The sequence below is a fragment of the Pagrus pagrus genome, assembly GCF_965226575.1.
Source record: "Pagrus pagrus genome assembly, chromosome: 17".
Lineage (NCBI taxonomy): Eukaryota > Metazoa > Chordata > Actinopteri > Spariformes > Sparidae > Pagrus > Pagrus pagrus.
The window spans coordinates 3790386-3810309 of NC_140201.1; the positions used below are offsets into that span (position 1 = coordinate 3790386).

General features: G+C 40.5%; 1 protein-coding gene across 5 annotated transcripts; it reads right to left on the bottom strand.

Moving 5' to 3' along the window:
* Positions 1-1887: 1887 nt before the first annotated feature.
* On the bottom strand, positions 1888-19609 carry LOC311273319 (major histocompatibility complex class I-related gene protein-like). Of its 5 annotated transcripts, none has more exons than XM_084380320.1 (7): positions 19431-19609; positions 15568-15837; positions 3547-3825; positions 2936-3238; positions 2732-2839; positions 2478-2495; positions 1888-2312 (listed from the first exon to the last, which is right to left on the bottom strand). In XM_084380320.1, the coding sequence occupies exons 3-7, from the start codon at positions 3803-3805 to the stop codon at positions 2263-2265; spliced, it is 738 nt and encodes a 245-aa protein (XP_084236446.1). In that variant the 5' UTR covers positions 3806-3825; positions 15568-15837; positions 19431-19609; the 3' UTR covers positions 1888-2262. The 5 variants fall into 5 exon arrangements, with proteins under 5 accessions (XP_084236446.1, XP_084236443.1, XP_084236442.1 ...); XM_084380317.1 differs by having other exon boundaries at positions 17745-19522; XM_084380316.1 differs by lacking the exons at positions 15568-15837; positions 19431-19609 and adding exons at positions 4625-4894; positions 6064-7724.
* Between the last annotated feature and the right edge of the window lie 315 nt (positions 19610-19924).

Below are 19924 nucleotides of genomic sequence, written 5' to 3' on the forward strand. Positions count from 1 at the left end.
AATAATAACATCAATGTAAAAGCAGAGAATGTGACCGGTAATGTGTATGAGTGTGTGTGTGTGTGTGTGTCTGTGTGTGTGTGTGTCCGTGAGGGGAATATTGGTTTATACATCTAATTGATTAATACCTAGAGCATGTGTGAATCAAAATAAAACATGGACACATGGACAACAATACATGAAAAAAAGCAATTACAAAACAACCGTTAAATTATCTTTTAAGTTTCTTTTGTAGCACTTTATAGAGGAACAGTTTTTTGCCAGATGGGAAAAGCCATTCCATAATTTGGTACCCCTAAATCTTATTGAAAACTGACCTCTGCAAGTAAGAAATTTAGGAGGATGAAGATCTGAAGATTGACGAGTTGAATAAGAATGGACCTGTGAATTTGCTTTGAAGTAAATCTTGAAATGCTCAGGAATATTCCCTTCACTTGAATGTATCTTATGAATAAAAACACATATTTGAGAAATATTAATATCGTAAATAGTAAGAATTTGTAGTTTTTGAACTAGAGGAGGAGATGAGATGTGTGACTCTGATTGAGTTGCAATTCTAACAAAACATTTCTGGAGGACCAAGATTTTGTAGAGAGTAGTAGGAAAAGTATTCGCCCAAACTATATTACAATATGAAAGATAGGGATAAATTAAACTGTAACAAAGAGTAAGGAGACAGTTTGTGGTGACAAGATGACTGACCCTCCTTATTATACCAATAGATTTAATTATTTTTCTGCTAACCCAGTCAGTTTGTTCTCTCTCACTCAAACCTTCATCAACAATAATTCCCAGGAATCTTGTAGATGACACTTGAGGCATCTCAACAGACTCAATTGTAAGTTTACTGTACAGAGATACATCCCCCACTCTGCTCACCCAGGAGGTACAGTCACCCTGAGGTCATGCTCGGGGTCAAAGGCTTCTGTGTGTGCAGAGGGTCCTTTTCCTCTCCCTACACCAGATCTTGTTAGTAGTGGAAGAAACGGTTGTATTAAGCAGCTGGGCAGATAAGGTGCTGTCTCCCAAACAGGTCACATTCTGTTCCTCCAACATCCAACCTTCACTATATCTCATAAGAGAGACGCACCAGCTCTGTGATAGATCAAACTCCATATTCTCCCATCAATAACAACATGACTCAGGTAAGCACATTTCCACAGAGTATTCTGTGGCAGGTTAAATAATCACAGACAGGGAATCTCCTGAATCTCCTTCCTCACCTGGGTTAATCAGATTAATGAAAATTCATCAACAATCAATACACAGTAAAATGTACCAACAGTTGGTTGCACAGTATTCATGTTAAATGATGTTTCGACCCGTCATTGAACTGCAGTGGGTATCAGACTGGTCCACTACAAATCTACTGAGCCCTCTGACAGGAGACACTATTCTCTAATCCTGACCTAAACATCTTTAAGCTGCCTTTAAATCCTTCACTCAGCCAAACAAACAAACAACAAACAAACAGCAGAAACTCTGCTGATGACCCGGCCTTATAAACTACATTGCCTGGCCAAACTGGTTTCATTGGCAACTTCACATGAATCCCACGGCACACTGAGCAGTCCAACCGCCATCACTGCTGTCTGGTTCAAGTAGTCTTACCATAGATAACAACAAAGTGGAGAAAAAAAGTTTTTAAAAAGTGCATGTTTTAACACAAATTCAGACACAGGGAACGTAAAAGTCCGGCCCCTTGACACTTCATTTCTTTTTCAAATCCAACCCTTCTGAAAAAGTAGTTGAAGAGGCCCGATGCAGCCTTGTCTGATCACTTCATATGGGTCGAATGAAACGGTTGGATGGGCACCTCTTTTTAGCTTAAGTTGTTCATTAACAACTCCTTAAAACAAACTATTTGTAACAGAAACACAGAAACGGTTCAGTTCTTCCATTTACTCTACGCAGACAACTGACAGCACACCAACAAATCAGGTGTTAGAAGTCCCAAACCAAACTATCTTACATTACTGTCTCTTCACATGGTGAGGTGTAGCGCTTTGCTAACTCTCTTACTTAATGATAATTAGAGCTGCATCATCTGACATCACCTCAGCTGTACATCATTAGAGGACAAAAGCGACAATCAATAAAACAACCAATCAGAGTCATAGAACATAGAACAGTCCCACCTTTTCAATCAGTCCTTTTTTATATGTTACTTCATTTTAATTCTCATTAACTTCTTTTACTTTCTTTCAGCTCCGCAAAGCTAAATAAAGTGACACCAGGAGAGTCACTGAGTGTGTTTGTCATTCAGGTCTCTGGATTCAGCTGCTCAGAGAGCTCTGTGCTGTTGTCAGGAGCTGCAGGTCAGAAACAAACATCCCATATTGAACTTTTAGAAACAATTAATACAGGAAACAGTGTTGAAAAGGTTCATCTGCACAATAATGTGAAACATGTTTTAATCTAAAACATGAAGTGTGAGTCAGATCAGCTGAAATAGAACCAAAGTAAGTTTTACTTACAAGATGGAGGGCTAATGGCTGAAATCAAAACAAAAGACAAATCATTTCAGTCACAGTTGTAAATGCCAGATTATCTTTAGTCACTTTATTCCTCTCTTCTACTCACTCAAACTGAGTATCTGTTTATACTCAGTCTGTTTAGTGCTGACTGTATTTACTTTCTCTGATGCTTGTTTTAATTTTGCAACCTGAATAAAAAAATCAACTCAAAGACTGAAATCAAAGTAGTGAAATCTTTCCTTTTTCTCTCTCACCTTTCTTCTTTTTGTAAACCATGAATCCAGCAGCACCGATGAGAATGAGAGCAACAACCACTACAACCACTGCAGCAGTGACGAGGACGGTCATGTCACTGGGCTTCACTGTTGAATACAATAATATTTATTGTTAATGTTTTTGTTTTTTCCAAGATCAATTCCCATGCACTCCCCTTCAGCACCCTCTGATCTCACTCTTACCCCAGTTGGTCCTGATCCGATCTTTCTCCAGTTTGGTGATGATGTCCTCCTTCACATCAGAGAACTGAAACACACAGTCGTACCTCGTCCAGTCTTCAGGTGTGACTGATGAAAGGTTCAGGTCAACACTCATCTGGAAGGTTCCATCGTGGTTGGGGAGGATCTCTCCATGGTCCACCTCCTCATGAAGCTCCTCTTCATCTTTCCTCCAGAAGAGTGCGGCTTTGTGAGGGTAGAAACCTGTAGCGTGGCAGCTGACTGGAGAGGAGGGAGTCTTCTGGAGGAGAGACACTGAGGGAAGCTCTGGAGAGAGTTCAATGAAATTATTTCTAGTTTGAAACACTGAGACTGAGCAAACTGACTTAACTCATGCTAAGTGTACACTGGCTATCACAGCCTGAGCACCGATGGAAAGAAATTTCAGAACAGCCAAAATGTCAGTGTCTACTGATTGGTTAGGACAACATTGAATCTTACAGCTACAGAAAATAAACAGAGAAAACAATGTAATGTCAGACTGACTGCAGTGATAACACAACAGCAGTTCAGTCTGAGCAGACTGTCTGAACATGATTGTGTCCATTAAACTACATCAGGTCATGTGATTCTACCTGTTCTCAGCAGAGAGCTCCTCCCATAGTCCAAATACCTCTTCAGCCACTCAGGGTAAAGCACTGTGAGGTAATGCTGATTTAATTTCATTCTAGCTTTGTCAGCATCCCATCTCAGTTTGGTGAATACAGCCTGTGGTTTTGGAGCGATCCATGTCTCTGCCTTCAGGTCAACTGATAGGAAGTCTTCTCCATCATAACCAAACCGATTATAACCAACAACCTCTCCGGTCTCATCATCCCACTCACAGCCACTCATCCTCTGTAAAATGTGAACACCTGAGACAGAGACAGAGAGAGAAACACCTCACCTCATCACTTTAAGGTTTGAGATGCCAACAATGAACAGTGATGCAGCGTCCCTGGTTTGAGTCCAAACTATTATAGAGAGGACTAACACAAACACAGTTTTCTCTAGTTGTGTAGTATAATAGTTATATTCTGTGTGTATTTATAATGTGTATCTGCCTTCCCACCAGACTGTGGTGTATTATCTGGAGTTGTTTGATTCCTACTTCCTCTCCTGTGAGAAGCTTAACCCTGTAAATATGGCTCACGGCGTATATTTAGATTTACAGTCGTTGTGTATTGTTATTCTGGATTTACTTTTTGTTTTGAATAACAGAATCACAGTGAAGGATTACAGAAGACTCATGGATGCATTAATAATGTAAGCTACCCTTGTTCTCATGCACTTTTTGTGTTACTTAGTTTTGGCATGTATTCATATTTATCGATCTATATTTGCTGTTGTACAGAAATCATCCATCCTGTCATTCATCCATCCATCTGATGGAGCATTCCCAACTCAATAAATGATTTAAAGGTTCTTGGATCCTCGTGTTTCAATGTGCACACCAATCAGATGTTCTGTGGTCCAGTCATCCCCTGAAGCAGTATTAGTCAGTAAAGTATTCAGTCTTTTTCACTGTGCATGATGAAAACTCTCTTTCAGCCCAGGGAGGCTGATAACATCAATTCCAAATATTTCTGATACAAATCTTACTAGATTATTTTTATAATTATAAAGAACAGTTCATGAAGTAAAAGGTGAAATACAACGTCGTACATACTGTACCTCCACTTTGGTTGAAGCGCTGTTTCAAAATATTGATTGTGTCTTTGAAATAAGTTGGGTACCACACAAAACATAATCTTGTGTACTGCTCCACCTGGTTCGGATCATCTTCCAATAATTTTTTTACCCAGTCGTGTTTTGGTTCGATTATCTGTTCGTTGCTGTCGCAGTAAGCCACCAGATTATCATCAACCACTGCAGCTGCAACAAACTCTTGGAAGTCTGGGAGTCCAGAAGATGCAGTTAAGATATAGTTCAGGGAGTGTTTCACTGCAGGACAGAAGAGGTTCATACATTCAGTATAAATACACACATCATCATCACACTCCTCATAAATATGATGTCATGGTAACACTTAAGGTTATGGCCTGCCATCTACAGCATGAATCTTCTCATCTAACTTATCTATTACCTATTCTATCATTACAGGGTTCAGTACGGCCCACCAACTACTGAGAAGCATGTTGGTGTTTGGACAGACTTTAAAGAGAAGTTACACTCAAAGTACTTTTAACTATCAGGTACCCCTTCTAATATGAACGTGAGCTTCCTTTATGGCTGCAACATATTGATATTACACCGTTTCTATGATAAGAGACTGTATGTCATCTTAGATTGTGGATACTTTTATATCATGATGTAAGTGTCGACATTGATAGAAGTGAGTTTACTGTTAGAAGACACACCCTGAGTTTGAAAGTTATAAAATGAACTGTGGTTTGTCCTTTCATACTGTATGTTTGCTATTGTGCAATGACTTTCAATGAAGCTTCTCAATGTCTGTTGTTTTCAGTCTACTGTTCATGACTGTTGTTCTGATCCTGTGACAGGGCAATAAAACTGATCATCTTCTATAACTGCCTCATCATTAAGAAGCTTTTCTTCTTCCTGCACTCAATAAAAGACAAAGAACAACTCTGTGTAACAACAATGTCAGTCCACATCTACCTGAGCCACCTAACAGGCTGGACACACTGGATGCCTGTGTACTGTGTGGCAGCTGCGTTGCTCCTGCCTGCTCCGTCCGTTTATATGGAGTTTGACTCTGATATTTATAGAAACATATGATGACGTAATATATTTTAACCCTGCTGAAAGAGTGAGGAAGCCGGAGGGGGAACGAGAGGGGGTGACGGAGAGGAAGTGAAAGTAAAATATAGAGCGTCTTCGCGTCTGTGACATAATCAGATATTACAACTGTAGTAAAATGCTGGTATGATGTCTGAAGTCATCTGTCTCCTATGTTTTACCCCACACTTACAACATACAGCCTCCAGTAACAAGTTCATTTTCATATTATCTGAACCCTGAGCTGGGCAGACTCGTTGGTCTGAAATATAAAGATGGCAGCCTCCATCTTCAGGTCACTAGTTTACTGCTGAACTGTTCTGTGTTTCATAAACTGCTTTCAGGAAGTAACCCAAGGAAAGTTATCTTACCTGAAGATGCAAAGTGGCTCGAGAGAAGCAAGAGAATGAAGATCTTCATGTTCTGATGAGAAGTAAGTTTCATCCACTTAACAGCTGAGTTGAGTCAGTGGAGTTGAGTCTTGATGGTGTGACTAAAGGGAGGAGGTGTTTTCTATTTGGATAACACGCCTCCTTCCTTCCCTCACTGTGTCTTTAGCTCCCCCCAGCGGGGATGAGAGGTTTAGACAGGGGTAAAACTTCTTCAGAGGGTTTTCCTGTGGTCTTTGTAAACTCAAAATAAATTGAAGTTCTTGTACTCAAATAATGTAGTTTCAGATATAGAGGTGTATATAGATATAGATATAAATAGATTAGATAGATTTGATGGTGATTCAACTTCATGAAGGACAACTTAACACATTAATGTGTGTGTCTGAACTTTGTCTTTATTACGCCACCCTTCAGTTGTAGCATGAGATCAACTGAATTAACTGAGTGAGTTCAGAATGGAAACTGGCTGGCAGAAAAGCTTTTCTTTAAAATGTAAATGAAATTAAAGCTGCAAGCAGCGTGAACGGGCCCTCGCCCCCCCACGTACGTTGGGCCGTGGCGCCGTTGGAGGGCAGACGCAGAGGGCAAGTTTGCCTGTGTCCAGTATGTAGCCCTAGAGCTAACCCATCAATTATATGTCATGTTGTAATGTATGATTTGGAGACAGCCTGTGAATGTCATGTAAATTGGATGATGTTTGTCGTCACAGCACATAGCTGAGCGAAAGATAGCGCCTCAGTAAGCTTCTGTCAGAAATGTATATATGTGTTATGTGTGAGAGAAAGTGTGTGTGTGTGTGTGTCTTTTGGTTTCACTTCTGTTTTGTTGTGCTTGGTTTTATTGTCTGAAGTTCTTTGTGCTACATTGTATTTGTATTAAATGTGCGATTGTATATGAATGACGTCTGATTGATTGATATCAGGCTGACCCACAACACAACATAGCCACCTAGTGGACAGTTTGTGTCCAACACACACCACACATTGACGTGGCTCTTACAATGGCCAAGCATCGAAAGTTCAGACTGTCATGCCCACGAGGAATAACGTAGGCGAAAGCTTTTTACAACTTTTCATCATCAAGGTATGAGGATGAGTCTTAGTGACTGTGAAGTCTGTGGTGTTAAATCTGTAGGGCAAGTTAATTAAAGTACGAGCCATGGAAATGGGTGGAAATGGCGGCAACATCTCAACTTTGAACCAAAATGGCAAACTTCCCGTTGGACTGAGGTTGTGGGTCCAACAGGCTTTGTTGTGCGTTTGGTCACGATACTTATGCGTGCCGAAATTCATTAGTGTATGTGCATGTAGGAGGCGGGGCTTCAAGTTTGACAAAATGGCCGCTGTGAACCAAAATAGCCGACTTCCTGTTGGACTGAGGGTTTCAGTGCCGAGGGGTATTTTGTGCGTCTGGTCATGATACATATGTATATCGGAGGCAAAAGCTTTTGACAAGGTGTCATCATCAAGATCTGAAGATGAGGGCAGTTGTAGTATCGAATTAACGTACTCATGTGTAGCGAGCTACGGGCCAAATCTGGTGACCCATGACTCATGCAGCCAGTGTAGTTACATGATCCCAACATGATTTTGAGTCAATTGATCACATGACCTGGAAGCTATTGAGCTAACATGCTAATATTTACATATAAAAATTAATAAAAAATATTTAGAGATGTAAAATGAAAAAACAAGAGGCGTATCTCATGCAGCCAGTGTAGTTACATGATCCCAACATGATTTTGAGTCAATTGATCACATGACCTGGAAGCTATTGAGCTAACATGCTAATATTTACATATAATAATTAATAAAAAATAATAAAAAATTAATAAAAAATATGAAAAGATGTAAAATGTAAAAACAAGAGGTGTATCTCATGCAGCCAGTGTAGTTACATGATCCCAGCATGATTTTGAGTCAATTGATCACATGACCTGGAAGCTATTGAGCTAATATGCTAATATTTACATATAAAAATTAATAAAAAATAATAAAAATTAATAAAAAATATGAAAAGATGTAAAATGTAAAAACAAGAGGTGTATCTCATGCAGCCAGTGTAGTTACATGATCCCACACTGATTTTGAGTCAATTGATCATATGACCTGGAAGCTATTGAGCTAAAATGCTAATATTTACATATTAAAAATTAATAAAAATTAATAAAAAAATAATAAAAAATATTTAGAGATGTAAAATGTAAAAACAAGAGGCGTATCTCATGCAGCCAGTGTAGTTACATGATCCCACACTGATTTTGAGTCAGTTGATCACATGACCTGGAAGCTATTGAGCTAAAATGCTAATATTTGCTAAAAATGCTAATATTTGCTAATAAAAATTAATAAAAATTATGAACAGATGTAAAATGTAAAAACAAGAGGCGCATCTCATGCAGCCAGTGTAGTTACATGATCCCAACATGATTTTGAGTCAATTGATCACATGACCTGGAAGCTATTGAGCTAATATGCTAATATTTACATATAAAAATTAATAAAAAATAATAAAAAATATTTAGAGATGTAAAATGTAAAAACAAGAGGCGTATCTCATGCAGCCAGTGTAGCTACATGATCCGACACTGATTTTGAGTCAATTGATCACATGACCTGGAAGCTATTGAGCTAAAATGCTAATATTTCCTAAAAATGCTAATATTTGCTAATAAAAATTAAATAGAAATGATGAACAGACGTAAAATGTAAAAACAAGAGGTGTATCTCATGCAGCCAGTGTAGTTACATGATCCCAACATGATTTTTAGTCAATTGATCACATGACCTGGAAGCTATTGAGCTAAAATGCTAATATTTACATATAAAAATTAAAGCTGCAAGCAGCGATGAACGGGCCCTGGCAGTCCACACGCGTCGGGGCGTGCTGCCGTCACGGCGTGCTGCTGTCGGGGCTTGGTCATGCAACAACTTTTGTTGAGGAATGGAAAGTCAAGGCAGTCAAGCTGTTGTTTCGTCATTTAGCAATAAAAGCGCCCCCTATTGGCCGATTTGCACCAAATTTTCCACAAACCGTCATCGGGCCATGGAACATAATTAAAAAAACTTTAGTGTTAATGGGACTGTATTTCATCAAGATATGGAAGATTGTCTGTCTGACCACAATGTGCAGCTCATATAGAAATCCAAGTTGAAACCGCAGGTCAGGATACTCACCCGAACCACGGAGAAGCGATCCAGCAATTTCCTCCAAAACCTCTTCCCAGAGGCAGCGACGTGACCACAGACCCGTCCAGAGGCTCGGTCCTGTCCCGAGGCTCGGTCCGTCACCGACTCCTCCGTCCTGCAGCAGCCGTGGCAACGTCCAATGTCCAACCTCGTCCACAGCATCTCCTCATTAGCAGCTAGCGATGCTAACAGCTAGCAACAGTCCCATCTCGGTCTTCAGCTTGCGCCAGTAACGAGCCCTCACTTCTACAACACGCTCGGTTACACTCTTAACAAAATAAGCAAACACTCGCATAAACTCCCGCTTGATAACGGTAAATAATACTTTTCCATGAAGTTATTTGACAGTTTGCTCGGACTTAACGTCTTTCCGCTTCTCTCCGCAGCTTCTCTCCTCATTTCCCTCGCTTTCCCTCCAGTCCCGCCCCTCTAACAATCCGACAGGTTAATCCCCAATAACAGAGAAAATGATTGACAGCTGCACTAACAAATGAGAACCCAAGTAACAGAAACCTGAGGCGTTCAAAGGCCTTCAAAACATAGGACATTCTGGTGTCATTCGCCACATTAACCATACAAATATTAACAGCAATACATTTATAGGCCCACATCACAACACTTTACCAGCTGAAATAAATGTAATAAACCCATATAAACAGTATTATATAGTAACATTTAATCATTTTCTCTCAGGGTACCTCTGTGTTTAAGTCATTTCTATTATTGTTGTATGTTGCTTGTACATTTAATCTGTGTTAACCGTCAGCTCAAATCACTACTGTGAATAAACATGTTTCAACATGTATCTCACTCTGAGTCTCTTAGTCTCAGTTTGTTTCTCTTTCTTTCTAAACGTATCTTCTGACCTCCTCAGAGGTGAAGCGTAACAGGACATCAGTCAGTCAGCTTTTTAGTTGTCAGAAGGCTCCTTTAACAGAGATTCTGGCTCGCTGTTTAATCTCTAACTTCAGTGTTCATGCTAAACTAAGCTAACCTTGTCTGGGAGCTAACTCTGCTCAGAGTTAACATTGATATCAATCTCCTCATTCGAATCCTCTGTGAGAATACTGAATGCTCAGGTAATATATTGAAGTGTCGTCACAAATGAGCATGTGGACCAAACTTTTTAAAATGTGAGGATTTTATTGAAAAGACAAACATCAGCACAAAAAGAAAGAACAACACATTTGAGTTTAACATTCATTCATGTTCATCACTGTAAAGGAATTTACATGTTTAGTCTCATAAGTTCATAGTTGTACATTTGTGGATATACATCTTCATCCTCTCTCCTCCCAGACATCTCACACAACATCTTGCCATTCCTCACCACCCTGATCAACTCCTCCCTCACTTCAGGCTTTATTCCAGCTCCTTTCAAGACAGCTACAGTAAAGCCACTCCAAAAGAAACCCACCCTAGACTCAGCTGACATCCGAAACTACAGACCTGTATCTCTTCTTTCATTCCTCTCTAAGACCCCGGAACGCGCAGTCTACAACCAACTGTCCTCCTATCTTTCACAAAACAACCTCCTTGACCCCAACCAGTCGGGCTTCAGGACTGCTCACTCCACTGAGACGGCCCTCCTCACAGTGACCGAGTCCCTCCGTGCCGCCAGAGTCTCGTCCCACTCATCCGTCATCATTTTCCTCGACTTATCTTCTGTGTCTGACACAGTCAACCACCAAATCCTCCTCTCCACTCTGGCTGAACTTGGCATCGCTGACTCTGTGCTAACCTGGTTCACATCATACCTGACAAATCGCACCTTTCAGGTCATATGCAATGGCTCCTTGTCCACACCCTGCTTTCTGGAAACTGGTGTCCCACAAGGCTCAGTACTAGGACCACTTCTGTTTTCACTATACACTAGATCACTAGGCTCTGCAATCACATCACATGGATTCTCTTACTACTGTTATGCAGACGACACCCAACTGTTCCTCTTTTTTCCCCCATCCTCCGACACCCATGTTGCAAAGTGCATCTCGGAATGTCTGGCAGACATCTCCGCTTGGACAACTGCGCACCACCTCAAGCTCAACCTTCATAAAACTGAACTCCTCTTCATCCCAGGGAAAGACTGCCCTCGCATGGACCTGTCAGTCACAGTATTGCCTTCATCGACTGCGAGGAACCTGGGTGTAATCCTCGACGACAGACTATCCTGCACCCCCAACATCACTGCTGTGGCCCGATCATGCAGGTTTGCCCTCTACAACATCCGCAGGATCCGGTCTTTCCTCACAAAGGACACAACGCAACTCCTGGTCCAAGCACTGGTCATCTCCCACCTGGACTACTGCAACTCACTTTTGGCTGGACTCCCAGCCTCTGCGACTAAACCGTTGCAGCATATCCAGAATGCTGCAGCCCGCCTTGTTTTCAATCTACCCAAATTCTCCCATGTGACCCCCCTCCTCCGTGACCTCCACTGGCGTCCTGTTGCAGCCCGCATCCGATTCAAGACGATGGTACTGGCCTTCAAGGCCGTCAACGGAACTGCACCCATCTACCTCCAAACGCTGGTCAGACCACACGGCCCAGCACCAACACTTTGCTCCACTACATCAGCTGGCCGGCAGGTACCGCCATTGCTGAGAGCAAACAAATGTCGCTCAGCGAACTCATGACTCTTCTCTGTTCTCTCAGTGGTGAAACAAACTCCCGACCAATGTCAGGACAGCAGAGTCACTCGCTATCTTCGGCAAAAGACTCAAGACTCACTTGTTCAGACTTCACCTCGACCCTGCATAGCATGACTCCAGAGACCAAACTCTACATTCTCCATCTAAAGAGTGGTGCAGCAATAACATATTTTTGGAGGCTTACCCCGAAGTTAGCATCGACCTGGTTCCCTCCACAAGAAGTCTATAGGATTTTTGAATTGGACTTTTGAATGTCGCTGAAAATAATCTCTGTGACAAACACAAGTTTATGATTCTTACATGTTTTGTTTGTAACTAAAGTCTGGTCATACGCTGTCCTCTGATTGTTTTGAGTATGAATTGGACAGAAAACAACAATTAATAAAACAACCAATCAGAGTCATAGAACATAGAACAGTCCCACCTTTTCAATCAGCTCTTTTTATATAACTGTACTTATAGTGCAAGAAGCCATCTTTTACTGTCTTTTAGTTCTGCAAAGCTAAATAAAGTGACACCAGGAGAGTCACTGAGCGTGTTTGTCATTCAGGTCTCTGGATTCAGCTGCTCAGAGAGCTCTGTGCTGTTGTCAGGAGCTGCAGGTCAGAAACAAACATCCCATATTGAACTTTTAGAAACAATAAATACAGGAAACACTGTTGAAAAGGTTAATCTGCACAATAATGTGAAACATTTGTTAATCTAAAACATGAAGTGTGAGTCAGATCAGCTGAAATAGAACCAAAGTAAGTTTTACTTACAAGATGGAGGGCTAATGGCTGAAATCAAAACAAAAGACATCATTTCAGTCACAGTTGTAAATGCCAGATTATCTTTAGTCACTTTATTCCTCTCTTCTACTCACTCAAACTGAGTATCTGTTTATACTCAGTCTGTTTAGTGCTTGACTGTATTTACTTTCTCTGATGCTTGTTTTAATTTTGCAACCTGAATAAAAGAAATCAACTCAAAGAATGAAATCAAAGTAGTGAAATCTTTCCTTTTTCTCTCTCACCTTTCTTCTTTTTGTAAAAGATTAATCCAGCAGCACCGATGAGAATGAGAGCAAGAACAACCACTGCAGCAGTGACGAGGACGGTCATGTCACTGGGCTTCACTGGTGAATACAATAATAGTTTATTATTACCGTCTTTGTTTTTTTTCCCAAGATCAATTCCCATGCACTCCCCTTCAGCACCCTGTGATCTCACTCTTACCCCAGTTGGTCCTGATCCGATCTTTCTCCAGTTTGGTGATGATGTCCTCCTTCACACCAGAGAACTGAAACACACAGTCGTACCTCGTCCAGTCTTCAGGTGTGACTGATGAAAGGTTCAGGTCAACACTCATCTGGAAGGTTCCATCGTGGTTGGGGAGGATCTCTCCGTGGTCCACCTCCTCATGAAGCTCCTCTCCATCTTTCCTCCAGACGAGTAAGGCTCTGTGAGGGTAGAAACCTGTAGCGTGGCAGCTGACTGGAGAGGAGGGAGTCTTCTGGAGGAGAGACACTGTGGGAAGCTCTGGAGAGAGTTCAATGAAACTATTTCTAGGTTGAAACACTGAGACTGAGCAAACTTACTTAACTCATGCTAAGTGTACACTGGCTATCACAGTCTGAGCATTGATATATTTCAGAACAGCCAAAATGTCAGTGTGTACTGATTGGTTAGGACAACATTGAATCTTACAGCTACAGAAAATAAACAGAGAAAACAATGTAATGTCAGACTGACTGCAGTGATAACACAACAGCAGTTCAGTCTGAGCAGACTGTATGAACATGATTGTGTTCATTAAACTACATCAGGTCATGTGATTCTACCTGTTCTCAGCAGAAAGCTCCTCCCATAGTCCACACACTTCTTCAGCCACTCAGGGAAAATCACTGTGAGGTAATACTGATTTAATTTCATTCTAGCTTTGTCAGCATCCCATCTCAGTTTGGTGATGACAGCCTGTGGTTTTGGAGCGATCCATGTCTCTGTCTTCAGGTCGATTGATATGAAGTCTTCTCCATCATAACCATACTGATTATAACCAATAACCTCTCCAGTCTCATCATCCCACTCACAGCCTTTAATCTTCTGTAAAATGTGGGCACCTGAGACAGAGACAGAGAAAGAAACACCTCACCTCATCACTTTAAGGTTTAAGATGCCAACAATGAACAGTGATGCAGCGTCCCTGGTTTGAGTCCAAACTATTATAGAGAGGACTAACACAAAAACAGTTTTCTCTAGTTGTGTAGTATAATAGTTATATTCTGTGTGTTAAAAAATGTCAAGTTGAGCGTCAGTTGTGTGAGGCTTTGACTCGTATATATTCATATATATTGATCTATATTTGCTGTTGTACAGAAATCATCCATCCTGTCATTCATCCATCCATCTGATGGAGCATTCCCAACTCAATAAATGATTTAAAGGTTCTTGGATCCTCGTGTTTCAATGTGCACACCAATCAGATGTTCTGTGGTCCAGTCATCCCCTGAAGCAGTATTAGTCAGTAAAGTATTCAGTCTTTTTCACTGTGCATGATGAAAACTTTCTTTCAGCCCAGGGAGGCTGATAACATCAATTCCAAATATTTCTGATACTAGGGGTGTAACAATACACAAAAATCACGGTTCGATACGCACCCCGGTTCTGAGGTCACGGTTCGGTTCATTTTCGGTACAGTACGGGGAAAAAAAGGGTTAGTTTTGCTTGTTGTTTATTCGGAACTTTTGTAAACCAACAATTTATTGTAACATTATACAAAATATGAAAATAAAATGAAAAAAATTGAATACTGTTGTAAAGTGCTGCCTGGTAATAAGTTAAATACATTATTGTCACTGTCTCTTTAAGTCCTTCTGCCAGGTTTGCACTGGTGTGTTGTTCATACGGGCTGAGTTGCTAGGGAGAGGCTGCTTGATTGCCAAAGTCAGCTGCGTTTGCACTAAGGTCATTTTTTTTTACATGTAGCAGTGATATTCACACTCGGGTGGTGCCGTTTCAAGTGCCGCGGCACAACACAGAAATTCAGCCAAATTTAGCACAGAGCAGACAGGAAGTCTGACACAAAACAACAACAATACATCCGGTTGATTTTCAAAATAAAACACTCCACGTTGATACAAGCACACAAACCTCAAAAGAGACAAATACCAGTCTTCTTCTAATCCTTCAGTCGGGAACACTTTGTGTTATGTTTATAACACGTATAACTGCAGTCGTGTGTGATTATGTAATTATCAAGGGAATTCCTCGGTTTCGTTTCTCCAGCTGTTCGGCGGAACTGCGCCGTGCCGGACTCGTCTTTCTCCGTTGCAATATTTAATCAGGAAGCCGAAGTGTTCCCAAGCAGGAGACTTAAGCGACAAGGGAGGGTCTTCAAGCTCTGGTTTCGTGCTAGCGTTAGCCATGACGTAAACGGGCTGCACGTGTAGCTGCAGGCAGAAAATAAACACACGCAACTTCTGTTCTGGAAACTCACCCGTGCACAGCCCTGTACCGAACCGAACGTCCTGTACCGAAACAATTCAATACGAATACATGTATTGTTACACCCCTATCTGATACAAATCTTACTAAATTATTTTTATAATTATAAACAACAGTTCATGAAGTAAAAGGTGAAATATAACATCCTACATACTGTACCTCCACTTTGGTTGAAGCGCTGTTTCAAACTATTGATTGTGGCTTTGAAAAAAGGTGGGTTCCGCACAAAACATAATCCTTTGTACAGCTCCAAGTGGTCAGGATCATCTTTCAATAATTTTTTCACCCAGTCATGTTTTGGTTCGATGATCTTTTTGCTGCCCTCGCAGTAAACCACCAGATTATCATCAACTGCTACAGCTCCAACAAACTCCTGGAAGTCTGGGAGTCCAGAAGATACAGTGTAGATAAACTTCAGGGAGTGTCTCACTGCAGGACAGAAGAGGTTCATACATTCAGTATAAATACACACATCATCATCACATTCATCATCAATATGATGTCATGGTAACACTTAAGGTTATGGCCTGCCATCTACAGCATGAATCTTCTTATCTAACTTATCTATTACCTATTCTATCATTACAGGGTTCAGTACGGCCCACCAACTACTGAGAAGCATTTTGGTGTTTGGACAGACTTTAAAGAGAAGTTACACTCAAAGTACTTTTAACTATCGGGTACCCCTTCTAATATGAACGTGAGCATCCTTTATGGCTGCAACATATTGATATTACACCGTTACTATGATAAGAGACTATATGTCATCTTAGATTGTCGATATTGTTATATCATGATATAAGTGTTGTCTTTTCCTGGTTTTAAAGGCGACATTACTTGATGTCATTTTCTGAACTTAGCAGACTGTTCTACTTGTTCTAATACTTGTCTTCACCCACGTCTTCATTATATCCACATTACTGATGATTATTGATCAGAAATAACTACTTGTTTGTTTTTATAATTTTGGTGATTTTTTATTGGTATTAATCATTAGATAATATCTACCAATATTAATCAATTAATTATAAAAAGGCACATTTTTCCAAAACAGCTGTTGTAGTATGACCATGAGGAGACCCTTGATGTGTGTGGTGATTTTGGAGTCTCAATACATAACAGTGGAGTTATTGATTAATATTGGAAGTTTTTAATGATTAATACCAATAAAAAAATCACCAAAATTATGCAAAAGCCTATTTATCCAAAACAGCTGTTGTAGTATGACCATGAGGAGACCCTTGATGTGTGTAGTGATTTTGGAGTCTCTGTACTGTATAACAGTGGAGTTATTGATTTTTGTTTGCAGCGTCTTGCTCTTGTATTGCAATTTGCAGACAATCCCTGCGCACTCGCCCGGCTGCCGGCTGCGTATAGAGATCAAAGTTCTCCGTCCAGCTCTGAGGACGGCTTATTTTTTTAAAAATCGGGGTTTTGGTCCTTGTAGCTCGTAGTCTGTGCTATTACGGTGGGATAGAGGCATCATTTGTGTTTCGCTTCAGATTTATTGATCCCGAAAATCGAATCTGTGAATATCTTTCTAACTTTACTTAATTATTGTAGTTAATATTGTTGCATAATTGATATCAAGGTATTTAGTTAAAAATACTGTGATACTTCATTTTGTTTCCAGTCCTCGCATTAATGTGCTTTTGAGGACATTTTTTTTAAACATCAAGATATATTTTGTGTAATAAAACAGCCTACAACAACAATGAACCATCTAACAGGCTGGACACACACTGGCTGCCTGTGTACTGTGTGGCAGCTGCGTTGCTCCTGCCTGCTCTGTCTGTTTACATGGAGTTTGACTTTGATAATTATAGAAACATGTGATGACGTAATTTGTTTTCACCCTGCTTAAAGAGCGAGATAGCCAGAGGGGGAACGGAGACGGAGAGAAAGTGAAAGTAAAAGTAAAAGAAAGAGAGTGTCTTAGTGTCTGTGACATATTGTACATATACAGATATTAAAACTGTAGTAAAATGCTGGTATGATGTCTGAAGTCCTCTGTCTCCTATGTTTTACCCCACACTTACAACATACAGCCTCCAGTAACACAGCACAGTAATACAGGCTTTAGGACTACAGTATGTTCCTGACAATAGACTTGGATATGTGCTTGTTCCAAAGTTAAACACAACTCAAGGTTATTTAGGAACTATAGAGGCACATCCTAATTCATTTTCATATTATCTGAACCCTGAGCTGGGCAGACTCGTTGATCTGAAATATAAAGATAGGCAGCCTCCATCTTCAGGTCACTAGTTTACTGGTGAACTGTTCTGTGTTTCATAAACTGCTTTCAGGAAGTAACTCAAGGAAAGTTATCTTACCCGAATATGCAAAGTGGCTCGAGAGAAGCAAGAGAATGAAGATCTTCATGTTCTGATGAGAATTAAGTTTCATCCACTTTACAGCTGAGTTGAGTCAGTGGAGTTGAGTCTTCATGGTGTGACTAAAGGGAGGAGGTGTTTTCTATTTGGATAACACGCCTCCTTCCTTCCCTCACTGTGTCTTTAGCTCCCCCCAGTGGGGATGAGAGGTTTAGACAGGGGTAAAACTTCTTCAGAGGGTTTTCCTGTGGTCTTTGGAAACTCAAAATACATTGAAGTTCTTGCACTCAAATAATGTAGTTTCATATATAGAGGTGTATATAGATATAGATGTAGATAGAGGTGTTAAACATTATTTGATGGCAGTTCAACTTCATGAAGGACAACTTAACACATTAATGTACGCGTGTGTCTGAACTTTGTCTTTATTACGCCACCCTTCAGTTGTAGCATGAGATCGACTGAATTAACTGAGTGAGTTCAGAATGGAAACTGGCTGGTAGAAAAGCTTTTCTTTAAAATGTAAAATAAATAAAGGTTTGTCTTGTTTTTTTTATATTACCTGACATTTTGTTACCTGAATGCATTCAAAATCTGCCTCACTCCACAGTGAACAGTCCCATTTTTCACTTTATGTTGACAGAGTTTCATAATATCAAACAGCCTAACAGTGAAACAGAGAAGCATCAGTTCCGGTTTGGACTGGCCCGGCTTTGTCTTTGACAGGTACAGTATCAAAACACAATGTATATCTGTTTCAGTGGCTGAGGAGGACTTTAACACTGGACCAGTGTCAAACTGTAAAAACAGGCTTTTTCACTTTCAAGTCCAGACAAACTTTACATTGGATATATCAACTTATATTCTAACACAGATGGACTTCACTTTGATCAACTCATCTGAACATATTTTAACACAGCTCTTGTCTTATAGCATCATACACCTACAGCGACTCACTGCCTTTGTTTGAATTGATGAAATATTATTTACTTTTTTGAAAGAATTGTGTTTAGAGAACCGTTTCATAAAGAGGAGCGGTCTCAGAGGAGTCTAAACACACCTGAGATGATTATCTTTTTAAAAATGTGTTCAAAAAGTTTTTGTCCCTTTTGTTGCAACACATTTAATCACATAAAGAACTAAATTTATATACTGTATAAAGACATTTTCTATTGTAGCCCTCTCACTCAACTCTGTCTTATGATTTTCATGAATACCCCTTTCATGTATCAGACTGCATGGGAGTGAATTGATGAGAACTACTCAAATGTATAATTTGGGATGTTTTACAATAATTAACACACATTGAAAATGACTCATGGCTAAATTGCAGAGAAGCCTGGTTAGTTTATTAATTGCAACTATACTGTTATTGTGCATTAATTTTCCCATGCAGTTGACTTTAACCGTAACTATAGCTCTTATTCAATATAAACATCACCAGCATGAAAAACACCTTCAAACAAGGATTTAGCAATAATAAACAGTTTTAATGTCTAAACCTTGTGGCTCATATCATTTTCCTTTGTTTTGAATCACCTCATAACCAAGAAATACACTCACATTAGAAACCTTCTACATAGTAACACCCCGGGGTTTGTGTAGTGTTTCAGTTGGTACCAGTGATGGCGGCATGTTGCAGCTCATATAGAAATCCACGTTCAAACCGCAGGTCAGGATACTCACCCGAACCACGGAGAAGCCGTCCAGCAATTTCCTCCAAAACCTCTTCCCAGAGGCAGCGACGTGACCAGAGACCCGTCCAGAGGCTCGGTCCTGTACCGAGGCTCGGTCCAATTCCGACTCCTCCGTCCTGCAGCAGCCGTGGCAACGTCCAATGTCCAACCTCGTCTGCAGTCTCCTGATTAGCAGCTAGCGATGCTAACAGCTAGCAACAGTCCCATCTCGTCTTCAGCTTGCGCCAGTAACGAGCCCTCACTTCTACAACACGCTCGGTTACACTCTCAACAAAATAAGCAAACACTCGCATAAACTCCCGCTTGATAACGGTAAATAATACTTTTCCATGAAGTTATTTGACAGTTTGCTCGGACTTAACGTCTTTCCGCTTCTCTCCGCAGCTTTCTCTCCTCATTTCCCTCGCTTTCCCTCCAGTCCCGCCCCTCTAACAATCCGACAGGTTGATCCCCAATAACAGAGAAAGTGATTGACAGCTGCCC